Raw genomic sequence first — 13,089 nt, 5'->3', positions numbered from 1 at the left:
TGGATGTAACATCAATGTACAAACAGCAGTCGCCTAAGGTGAGTCGCCTCTGTACTCGTCAAGCTGCGAACGGCAGCAAAGCACACTTACCCCCTTCACAATAACAGCGTGGTGCGCCACAGCCGGTTTAACTGCGCTAACAAAATAAAGGTCTCCAAAAAGTACTTTAAACAAGCATAATGTACTTAAAGCACTTATTGATACATTACACAATTATGCTTTGACCTAAAATACTGGTCAGAATTGTCCAAAGATGTATTGCACCAATAAATGAGGATTTTTTTGCACTTAATTAACAAACATTTTATTAGATTTTATTTGACACAAAAAGCACACACTCTATGGTGATAAAATAAGTGTAAAAGGTATAAAACAGAATTTAAAAAAATTTAAACGCAAAAACTTAATTTTGTTATGCTATTGTTATTTTAATAATTTTTTATTATTATTATTATTATTTTACTTTTGATTTATTCATTACTTATCTATATCCGTTTGGTTTATCTCTATGTAAAGTTGAGTTTTGGTGGTACAATATTTACTCATGATAATCGTGTGATTAATTAATCGTGATTACAATATCAATCAAAATAATTGTGATTATTATTTTAGCCATAATTGTCCAGCCCTACTTACAAGTAACTCTTCTAACAAATAATTCTAATGTTAAATGTTCATATTAAAATGCAAAATTGTAGCAAAACTGAATAAATGCAACATTCAATCGCACTGATTTTGCTTCCCTTCTATATTTATACCTTTTTTTGATCAACTGGTTCTGAATAGAACATCAGTCTTTTTTTATTCAGCATGACGCCTAAAGATTGTGTAGTTCTACTATACCGCAGCCCATTTATCAGTCCCTCCAGAATTTAGCAGGTTTTTTTTGCGACCTAAAGGTCCTGAAATTGCTGCATCTTTTTCAGAAAGTTGTGCCAAAAGTTTATTTTTTCTTTTCAATTAAATTGAATCAACTTGTGATTTTATGAAATTCCTATCAATATTTTAAGTATTCCTTGTAACCTTAACCCCCAAAAAATAGAGAAAAAAAATACTGTATTGATGTTTTACTCGTTTTATACAACACAGACTTAAAAGTAGACACTCGATTGCAGTAAAAGCACAAATTCTGAGCTTATAGTCAAATTACTGTACAGTTTTAATTAATCAAAACTAACTACATTTATAGAAACAAACACCACCAAAGGCTTCCTTATTGTCCGCTGTCTGCTCTGTTGTCCACAAGTTGCAAACATTTTCCGTGTTTATTTTACACTTGAAAAGTGTTTGTCCGTCTTAAACATTAATTTACGTTCCAACACTTTTAACCCCACTCGTTAAGATCCTTTGTGAATTGTTACATTTTTACTCGTAAATAAGAAACAATGAGAGATTATCATCACACTTCAACATCTCTAACATGTAAATGCTGTCTCTTTGTTAGGTCAGCATTGCAAATAAAAATGTTTGGATATTTGAAGTTTACATAAATAAATACATGTAATATAGGAACTGAGGACGCTGCTGTGTTGCTCAATGTTTACTACATTACCCAGAAGGCTTAGTGCTGTAGAGCAGGAGCTGGAAGTTGGTTTGATTTGTGCGGGAGGACAACAATTGTGCCGTTTTAGCATTAAAGAGTCGGAGAGTCAGAGACAAATTAGTTTGGACTAATATGTACGGGGAAATTGCAAGCATTGGACAAAGTGGCGAAGACGCACATAATTCGCGGGGATCGGTTGAATTCTGGTTGGACTAGTTAGGCCAAGCTACACTAGTTGGGCCTGAAGTACTGGGGCCCTCTTTTGGTGGTGGTGAAGTACTGCACTTCATTGCCATGCGGCCACACAGAATGTAACCCCCAAAATATAAACAATACAAAAATAAAAGAATGTACCCCAAAAAATATAAATAATAAAAATTAAAGCTAGAATAAAGCCCAAAAAAGTAATGATAATAAAATATCAAAATAGAATTGCACCAAAACATTTTTTATAGAATGTAACCCAAAAATATTAATAACAATTTAAAGATAGAATGTAAAAATTAATAATAGAAAAATACGTGTGGAATTTAACCCCAAAAAATAGCAATAAAATAAGAATGTAAACCAAAATAAATACAAATAAAAAATAAGATGTATCCTAAATAAAATTATAATTAAAAAAAAATTCTGACCCTAAATAATACAAATATTTAACACAATGTGACCCACTGGTCCACAACTTTCATTTTAGAGTGTGTTTTATTCATATGGCTGCAATACTGAGTTGCACTTTTACTTGTATTTACCAAGCACAGATCCACAGTGTGGCTGTGATGGTGTTGTTATTTTGTGGTGATTTGTCTTTGACAAAATGGGCGTATTGTGTTGATTTAACAGTCATATATATGTATATAATTTTTTTTAAAAAGACACACTAAAAGAAATTAGTGAAATGCATCAGTTTTTCATCCTCATCCTTGCTTTTTTTATGATCGGGTGAGTGCATCCTGTGAGCCATTTCCGGAGACATTCGCTACCTGCAGGGCAAGATTTATTGGCTTTAGTATTAGATAATAAGTAGAACTGCTGCTGTCAATATCGGAAGGGTTGCCTTCTTAGCAGTGTCGTTACTCAGGCTAGCGCCAATTTGAAGCAGACAGCCCAGAAAATAAATGGGAAGTCTGTGCGGAAGGAAACGAGTTAGAAGAAATTAACATTCAGCTGTTTTGTAATGTAGCGAGTGCAGTAACACATGAGTCACCCTGATAGACCGAGAAGAGACAACGGCCAATGCACAAGATCCCTGCTGGGTCGTTAATTATAACGCTGAGTAGACATCCCGCTCCTCATTGTGTTGCTTTTTTGTGTGTTTTATTGCACTGTGCTGTCAGCAGCCAGCTTTAAGCCTCACACTTTTTCAGGCTGACTCATCTTTCCTAAAAACAGATGCGACAACACCTTCGAAAACACGCCCTGGCATCTGTGCAGGAGCAGGAATAGAACAGGAAGAAGTGAATATAGTGCTCGACAGTAATCTCGTTTAGATGCATGTAAATATTTACATAATGCTGCCTTGATTTGATTGGGCAATTAGAAGGCTGATTGCCGACTCTAATGGCCTTCTTGTTGCCGAGGGCATGCAAAGGCCTTTTCAATTTCATGTGTATAATGGGACTTTCTCCACATTTCTCATGCGTAGTTAGCATGTGAGCCAGTGAAAAAATACAAATAGATACATTTTTCATAATGCAGTGGATACTCCAGCTAATCCATTTCAGGATTTGTTCAACCTTCAAAATAAAATACAAAAATTATGTAAATACAATTATTTTTACTTTTTTTTTAATTGTTATCGATAATTTTATGTGTTCTTTAATGTTAGAACATTTTCAATGGTATCTGAAGAACTGCAATCCATCTGTGGCGCATGACAGCTAACTCGTGTAGCAGTCAGATGCAATTTACTAAACAAACACAGCTGTCATTGTGTCTATTATCACATCACGACATCAACAAATGAATCACAAACACTTAGAAGACGCTAATGATGCTTCAAATGAATGAATGAAATACGTTTATTTCGGTCATACACTACCGTTCAAAAGTTTGGGGTCACCCAAACAATTTTGTGGAATAGCCTTCATTTCTAAGAACAAGAATAGACTGTCGAGTTTCAGATGAAAGTTCTCTTTTTCTGGCCATTTTGAGCGTTTAATTGACCCCACAAATGTGATGCTCCAGAAACTCAATCTGCTCAAAGGAAGGTCAGTTTTGTAGCTTCTGTAACGAGCTAAACTGTTTTCAGATGTGTGAACATGATTGCACAAGGGTTTTCTAATCATCAATTAGCCTTCTGAGCAAACACATTGTACCATTAGAACACTGGAGTGATAGTTGCTGGAAATGGGCCTCTATACACCTATGTAGATATTGCACCAAAAACCAGACATTTGCAGCTAGAATACTCATTTACCACATTAGCAATGTATAGAGTGTATTTCTTTAAAGTTAAGACTAGTTTAAAGTTATCTTCATTGAAAAGTACAGTGCTTTTCCTTCAAAAATAAGGACATTTCAATGTGACCCCAAACTTTTGAACGGTAGTGTATAATCAACCATCAACCATTTTGTGCGACCAGTTTAACAGTACAGATTAGACATATTTAACAATCATACACATTTACAGACAAAAAGAAAGAAAAGAAAAATAATTACCGAAAAAGGAATAGGCTGAAGCCAAAGCTTATATTTGCCTATCCTATACATTCATTGAAAATTAGATTGCCTGGAACATCAACGTAAAAAAAAAATCAATGGGATGAAAGTAATTGTTACTATATTTTATACTTTTCAATTATTTCACCTTTCAAGGTTTTCTTAAACCTTAACAAAGAACTACATGCCTTCAACTCATCTCTGAGCTTGTTCCACCATTTAACTCCTAAAACTGAAATACATTTGTATTTTATATTCGTTCTTACTTTACCTATTTCAAAAATCCATATCCCCCGTAAATTATAGTTTTCTCCTCTTAATTTAAATAACCTAAGAATACAAGCTGGAAGGCTGTTGTTCTTTACTGGAAACATAATTTCCATTGTTTTTAAAAACACTATCTGAAAATTTTAACACATTAGAACTTATAAATAATGGATTGGTATATTTCATAGTAGCACGCTTTGTGTATTATTCTAATGACCCTTTTTTGAAGTTTAATTATTGGGTCTATGTTTGTTTTATAAACATTTCCCCAAACTTCAACACAATATGTTAAATATGGAAAAATAAAAGAATAATATAACATATGCAGACATTTCTTATTCAGCATGTGTCTTACTTTATAAAGAATAACAATGGATTTGGATATTTTTCCCTTTATGTATTCAATGTGTGGTTTCCAACATAATTTATGATCAATTATTATTCCCAAGAATTTAGTTTCATATACTCTATCAATTTCCACTTGATTTAATTTTAATTTTGCTTCACAATTTGTCCTTGCACCACGAAACACCATAAATTTAGTTTTCTTATCATTTGATGATAACTTATTAATATCAAACCATTTTTTTTAGCTGAATCAACTCAACCTGTATTATCCTCAACACTTCCTTCAAGTCTTCTCCTGAACAATATACATTTGTATCATCTGCAAACATAATACATTTAAATTTTTTAGATACTAAACAAATATCATAAATGGATCTCTTAAAGAGCAAAACCGGAAGCGGGACTGAACCTTTCGAACTAAAAGGTTTCAATATAAGCGTCCCCGCATAAACATGGGGAATTCTTAACAGGTAGCGCCAAAAATAGTTAAGACGAGATGCGACAGTGCACTATAACAGTGACGTGCCTACGTTGCGGCCATCTTAGCGGAGGTCTACGTTGAAATCGCCATGTAAAATTGCTAATGCTAATCAGTAGCAGGTCAATAGCAAAACCCATGTATTTTTGGAAAAGTGGAACCATACTTTATTTGCATTGGAAGCATTTTTTTGGCATTAAAAATTGCAACATTACCCGGAGGTAGTTTGGCTGAGTACGCTCTCAGTGCTGCTGGAGTGATTGTGAAGTGCGAAGTGTCGGCAACCGGGTGTGACGTCACGCACAACCCAGCTACCGTAACATGGCGCCGTTGGATTTTTCGTAAATCGGTGGTAGGACTGGTATCAGAAAATACTGGATGTATACCCTAGAATACACACAAAAACGCTGATGAAACACAAACTTTTACAAAAAGAAGTTCTAAATGTAAATTAACGCAAAATGATAAAATGCGTAGCTGGACTTGGCTTTAATGTTTACCACTTCTTTTTTTATTATTTATTGATTTGTAATTTTTCTTTAAGTACATCATGATCAAGGTTTTCTGTGGCTTATTACTGATACCCAGATGGAAAGGTATACACCCAAAAACACTGATGTCCACAAAAAAAAAACATGAACTTGTACAGAAAGAAGACCATACATGTAACTAAACAATAACCATTTTTTTGTACTTATTTCATGACCATTACTGTATTGCCTTTGTGAAGAAAGTGCATTCACTCTAAAGCACAGGTGTCAAACTCAAGGCCCGGGTGCCAGATCTGGACCGCGACATCATTTTATCTGGCCCGCAAACACCTGGTAATGATATGTGTCAATAAAGTACTTAATATTTTCTCACTAAACGTAATTGATTTGTTTCATTTTGACAGAAAAAATATATGCACTGCTTGTAATTGCATGCCTTTTAAACTTTAATAGTATCTATTATTGCAACAAATATTACAGTATCATACTTTCCAAAAAAATGTTGTCTAAATAAAAATAAATACTTAAATATCTGCTTGACTTATGATTTTACAGCAAACTACCCATCAAATTAATAAAAATGACAATAAATGTTACGGTGTTCTTTACAGCATATTACTGTAAATTGGAAAAAATTGAAAAAAAATTGAAAAACAATTCTGTTGACTGAGCTGCCATATATTTACTGTAAAACCTTGTTTTTAAGAGTGTATTAATATAAATGGAAAGACGGTACATTTGTTTTTACGGTAGAAAAACTGGCAGCTAAGTTGCCAGAATGAAAAAAGAACTTGTACTGTTTTTCCATTAACAATATAATGTTGTAAAAACCAATGTCAATTTAACACAAAAATTCTGGCAACAAAGCTGCCAGCTTTTTCCTTAAAACCCCTCCCAAAAAACAGTGATACTGTCTGCACTCATTTTCTCGCACGTTTGACCCTCTGATGTTCTGTGCACCTACACTCTGTCCTCCTCCTGTCTAAGCCTGCTGTGTGTGTGTGTGTGTGTGTGTGTGTGTGTGTGTGTGTGTGTGTGTGTGTGTGTGTGTGTGTGTGTGTGTGGTACACAGAACATCAATTTCCACACTTCTATTAGCCCCGGTCCAGTGGACCCGGACATCTTATATGTAATAGAAATGTGTAGGGGGGTGTATGGTGTGTGGTCATTAAATATGTATTCTGATATATGTTCTTCACAGAAAATGAGCCAAAGTCAGTGAGTCTCAGTTTGAAAAATTAATTAATTGTATCATTTTTCTTTTAATTAAAAATGAAAACGGGTCCCACAGACCCGAACACCACACAAGGGTTAAGGTATTCATATGGGATTTCCACACGGGCATGTCTGGATGACTCGCCTCCATCTTTCTGACGTCACTTCCTCTCCGAACTCCCTCTGTAAACGATTAATGAGTCCATACAAAGCTAAGAGCCGGAGATTCAAGAAATAGACGGCGCACTTACCCGTGTAAAAATTTGTCCGAGGAGAGGGGCCTTAAACGGCGATTTAGTGTGGCTGAAACGAGGCTTAGGCTAAATAATTATTCGTTTAAGGCAGGGGTCCCCAAACTTTTTGACTCCGGGGCCCCATTGGGGTAAAACAATTTGGCTGGGGGCCGCATATATATATATATATATATTAGGGCTGCAACAACTAACCAATAAATCGATTAAAATCGATTATAAAAATAGTTGCCGATTAATTTAGTCATCGATTCGTTGGATCTACGGTATGCTATGCGCATGCGCAGAGGCTTTTTTTTTTTTTTTTTTTTTTTTAATATATATATATTTTTTTAAATAAATCTTTATTTATAAACTGCAACATTTACAAACAGCTGAGAAACAATAATCAAAATAAGTATGGTGCCAGTATGCTGTTTTTTTTTCAACAAAATACTGGAAAGGATAGAAATGTAGTTTGTCTCTTTTATCCGATTATTAATCGATTAATCAAAGTAATAATCGACAGATTAATCGATTATCAAATTAATCGTTAGTTGCAGCCCTAATATATATATATATATATATATATATATATATATATATATATATATATATATATATATATATATATATATATATATATATATATATATATATATATATATATATATGTATGTATGTATGTATGTATGTATGTATGTATACATGTATATGTGTGTATATATACCTGTATATATATGTGTGTATATATATATGTGTATATATATGTGTGTATATATATATATATATATATATATATATATATGTGTATATATATGTGTGTATATATATATATATATATGTATATATGTATATGTGTGTGTGTATATATATATATATATATATATATATATATATATATATATATATATATATATATATATATATACATATGTGTGTATATATATATGTATATATGTATATATATATATATATTATATGTAAATGTGTGTGTGTGTATATATGTAAATGTGTATATATGTGTGTGTATATATGTATCCATATGTGTCCATGTACAGTATATATATATATATATATATATATATATATATATATATATATATATATATATATATATATATATATGTATGTATGTGTATATATGTATATATATATGTATATGTGTATATATATATATATATATGTGTATATATGTATATGTGTATATATATATACATATATATATATATGTATATATATATATATATATGTGTATATATGTATATGTGTATATATATATACATATATATATATATATATATGTATTCATACATATATATTCCTCGCGCACTAATTGACTTAAAGAGGGTACTTGCTGCATGTCACGTTATCGATAGTAAAATGCATTTTTAGATAATATGATTTGCCTGAGTGGCTAGGAGACGGTAGAAAATGGACTAGTAAGGACAAATTTAAAAAATAATAATTTTAAAAAAATAAAAAACAATTTTTTTTTTAACTTGGGACTTCCCGCGGGCCAGATTTTGGACGCTGGGGGGCCAAATCCGGCCCGCGGGCCGTAGTTTGGGGACCCCTGGTTTAAGGGGTTATCCGGCTTAGTGTAGACATGGCCTAAGAGAGTCCAAACATCTCCATGCTCAATCAAACCGAGTCCATGTCCACCTCCTTTATGTCCTAACCATACGTTCCATGTCTCTTCTTGATGTCACTTCTCTCCATCCTTGTGTTTCTTCCACCTACTCTCTCTCTCTCTCTGTGTCACTCTCACGCTTTTTTTCCCAGACCTATGATGACATAGATTTAGAGAACGAGCCTTGGTATAAGTTCTTTTCCGAGCTGGAGTTTGGCCGTCCGGTAAGTCAGGCCCTGGCGTGTTTTTTTGCGCAAAAACCAAACATCGCCGCCTTAGGCCTGCACCCGCTTTCCTCCAACCACCCCTGTGGTTTTTAGGACTATGTACTGTGTGTTTGTGTGTGTTTTCAGCACCCGTAGGTAGACTGGTTGGGGCTAGCGAACTGTGTGCGCATGGTGTGTCGTACCTGTCGGGGGGCTGTGACTCCTCTACCACCATCCTGTATGTTGGCTAGCAGCCGTGGAACAAAGTTTGCCACAGAATGATTTGGAGTGCAGGAGAAAATGGGAAAGTGCACTCAGGAGCAAACTGCTCAGTCAGCATTAATTAGCGACAACCGTGACAACATTTTATAGCGCACGCAGAGCTGGTGATAATGCATTGGATTTCAAACTCAGCCAGTGCCATCTTTTAGAGGTTTTTTTTGTTTGTTTGTTTTTTTAAAGAGGTTGCCTACAGCCACAGGCGCCAATGTCAATTAGAGACCCTGGTGGTAAATTGCTAGAGAAGTGATTCTTAAACTGTAGTACGCAAAATTGTAGTATGTAGTATGCCAAATAATCACATAATTAAATATTCAAACTGTGTGAAACGGGACAGTAGTCAAAAATATTAAATATGCTTGTTAACTGTCTTGTTTGTAATTAATATTCAGGCCTACTACGCTACTGTATTTTAATGTTGGTCATTATGGTGGTACTTAAAAAGCCAAGTGTTTTCTGAGGTGGTACTTGGTGAAAAACGTTTGAGAACCGCAGGAATAAAGGCATTAATTGGGAGTGTGTACAGTATTTATGCTTATTGTACAGGTCCATATGACATCTGATATAAGAATGTTCCAGGTGATTGAACCGTATTTGCTCATTAGGCATTAGGCTTTAGTGCCCTCTGCCGGATGTGGATGGTAATGCTGCTCAGAGCAGCCACACATCTTGGATCATCTTTACCTTCCAAATGTTATGGTGTGAAAGTAACACTGTGTTGAGGTATTTGCCTGCTTTGTTGTGATTGTTTTATGTGAGAGAATAATCCCATAGAGTGTTGAAAGGCCGGCCGGGTTATTGAGGTCATTTGGATGCACGGACCGAATAACGTCACCTGGTAGAGCATCCCCTTATCACAATAGTAATTGCACTCCCCGATAAAGCACAACACTGCAGCTTGTGGTTGACTCTTGGACCTTTTTCTGCTTTGTACAGCTTGCACTCACACTGCATGGGCACATTTGTGTGTGTGTGCGCGTGCGTGTGTGTGTGTGTGTGCGTGTGTGTGCATGCACTGGACACTTTGTTGGGTATACCTGCTGAATATGAGATCCACTTCACAGTTATATTAAGTTAGGTTTATGAAATTGTTGCCTTTACGCCTGGAGAGAGGTATTAATGTAGCCTTTTACAGGAAACAGCCATATTGGACAACTTCTATTAAATTGTACCCCACGCACTTCATTATAAGACGACCCAATAGAACCATGTGATGTCTCTCAACCAATTAGCAGTTGAGGAAAAGTTATGATTAGATTTGGCAAAGGAAATATATGATTAAGAAGATATAAGTATTAAAAAGAAATGGGAGCAAGGTTTTGTTATGTACTAAACTAATTATGTGCAGTAATTAAAAAATAATACATTTGTAAAATACCAAATATTTAATCAATAATATTTTTTGTTTGACAAAAGAAAGTTACCTACAGTTACATTTAAATTGTCAATTTTTTTCCAAATAGATCCTTATTTGAGGGGGGCGGGGAAATTAAATGGTAAAATAAAATTTAAAAAATCCTAATTCTTTACTGATTGTTTGAGAAAAATAAATAATTTGCAATAACATGATATCATAAGATGATGTCATTTATGATAAATAAATAAGGATTAAAAATATATAGTAGCTAGGTTGTGTTATGTACTTAAAACAATTATTTACTGTAAAATGTTGATTTTCCAAGTTATCTATTTTGATTAAAACAAAAATGCAAATACAAACAAATCATTAAGTATTTAAAACAAAAAAATTAAAAGAAAGAAAACTTACCTACAGTTACATTAAAATTGTCCAGATATCTGTTTATTAAAATTCATTTAAAAAATTGACTATTTCAGATAGTTGGGGTTTTTTTTGCAATAGTTACATTTATTTATTTTTTAAATTTTTTGTATATAATTCAAATGTTAAAATTAATTTTCCAATCAAAAAGCTATTTTTATTTAATTTTATATGGGTTGTTTAAGAAAAAAAATTGTAATGGTTAAATCAAAATGTTTAAGTTTTTTCAAATCTAAAATTGTTTATATTCTAACAATAAAAAAATACTTCCTATGATTACATTTTAATCATCTAATTAACTATTAACTATTTCAATATATATATATATATATATATATATATATATATATATATATATATATATATATATATATATATATATATATATATATATATATATATATAAATTATTCTACTGGTTGTGTTCGACCACAGTGTATCATACTGGGAGATGTTTCTAATGTTTTCAACTTTATTAAACTCCATGAGGCGCCTTTCTGACAGCTTCACTTCAATATTAGTATGGTTATAGTAAGGAAGGTGCGTTGTGTTCAGATTGTGTATCGAATGAAGTGTCCAGTGAGTGTGTTTGTCTTCTTTTACAACATCACTTTTGAAGTCAAGATGTGCAGGTGTTTGTTAGATATAGTGTTGTTTATGTTTATGGATGGCGTGTATGTTGACATGTACATTATGTATTGTACAACAATATTTGGTGTCGCGCTCCAGTTGTCTAACGGGTGTCCACTCTCTCCACATGTGTTTTTTTTTCCTCCCCCGCTCCTCATGATGTCACCGCTGCTTCTCCTCCTTCACCTCATCTTCACCTTGCTCCTCTTCCTACTGCTCCTCTTCCTCCTGCTCCCCACGCTCACTGCTGCCACTCAAGCCTCCTAAAAAACGACTGGATTATAATCCAGACATCTCGGCACGCCAGCGCATTGAGGTAAACCCACTCCCACCATGAGAAGCCATGTTTGATTGAAGCAGTTTTGTTTGTAAGCAATTACGGTATTTTGTTTGCAAATATGTTTATTGTTTATTTATTATTTTTTGTAACAAATCCATTATTTTTGTTTGGAAATCTGTTTTTTTTTACAAATCCATTATTTTATTTGCAATATTTTATTCGGTTAAATAACACATCTATTATTTTTGTTTGTAAATTTTTTGTGTTTTATAAATCCATATTTTAATTTTTGGGGAAATATTTTTTCTTGCAAATATATATTTTTTGGGTTGCAAATATTTTTTTGTGGGGGGTTATAAATTGTATTTTTGGTTGCAAATCTTTTATTTGTTTGCAAATATTTTTTGGGCTGCAAATCCATTTCTTGTTTGGTTGCATAAAATATTTCTCTCCATGTGTTGTACCGCTAAAAAGTGCAGTTACACAACTTTGCATCTCGTCAAACCACTTCCTGAACCTCTTCATTTGAGGAAATTGACTTTTGAGACAGCGCCCTCTGCTGGATTACTTCATGGTGTCACTTGCACATAGTGCCATCATTCTTTTTAGTAATATTGTAATAATAATAATAATGGGATTTTTAAAAATAATAACTAACGTATTTTTAGGACTGTAAGACGCACTTAAAATCATTTTTTTTCCTCAAAACTTGACAGTGCGCCTCATAACCCGGTGCGCTTAATGTAAGAAGTACGTTTGGTTGAGCTTACCACCTCGAAGCAATTTTATTTGGTACATGGTGTAATGAAAAGTGTGACCAGTAGATGTCAGTCAACATAAGAGATATGTGGAGGCTGCACCGTTTGATGTGCTTCAATTATTATGGTGTGTGTATAAGGTAAGACATATTATCTGGCGTTTTGTTTCGCAATATCATGCAAAAGCAACTTTTCTTACCTTCTGGTACCTGCTGATCTGTATTTGGGATCTGCTTAAATCCTGGAAAATTGCGCGCGTTCGCCTTTGTAGTCCGTGGCGACACCGTAGTCGA

The 13,089-nt window shown here is 33.7% G+C and overlaps 1 protein-coding gene across 10 annotated transcripts in view; it reads left to right on the top strand.

The window, feature by feature from the left end:
- Positions 1-13,089, top strand: part of sorbs2a (sorbin and SH3 domain containing 2a) — a 173,453-nt gene that overhangs the window by 124,034 nt on the left and 36,330 nt on the right. For 8 of the 10 annotated variants that reach the window (XR_009821849.1, XM_062026649.1, XM_062026653.1 and 5 more), the window contains 2 exons: positions 9,016-9,087; positions 12,018-12,074. The exons of 1 other annotated variant lie outside the window; for it this stretch is intronic. Coding sequence is in view for 8 of the 9 variants with exons in the window: in XM_062026649.1 (XP_061882633.1) it covers positions 9,016-9,087; positions 12,018-12,074 (129 nt within the window). In the remaining variant the exon portion in view is untranslated. The remainder of the gene's footprint in view (positions 1-9,015; positions 9,088-12,017; positions 12,075-13,089) is intronic. One more of the 10 variants, XM_062026652.1, reaches the window with a different exon arrangement.

Source organism: Entelurus aequoreus, linkage group LG18 (assembly GCF_033978785.1).
Source record: "Entelurus aequoreus isolate RoL-2023_Sb linkage group LG18, RoL_Eaeq_v1.1, whole genome shotgun sequence".
NCBI classification, from domain to species: Eukaryota; Metazoa; Chordata; class Actinopteri; order Syngnathiformes; family Syngnathidae; genus Entelurus; species Entelurus aequoreus.
Note: the sequence above shows the minus strand (reverse complement) of the source record. Positions and strands in the feature narration are given on the sequence as shown.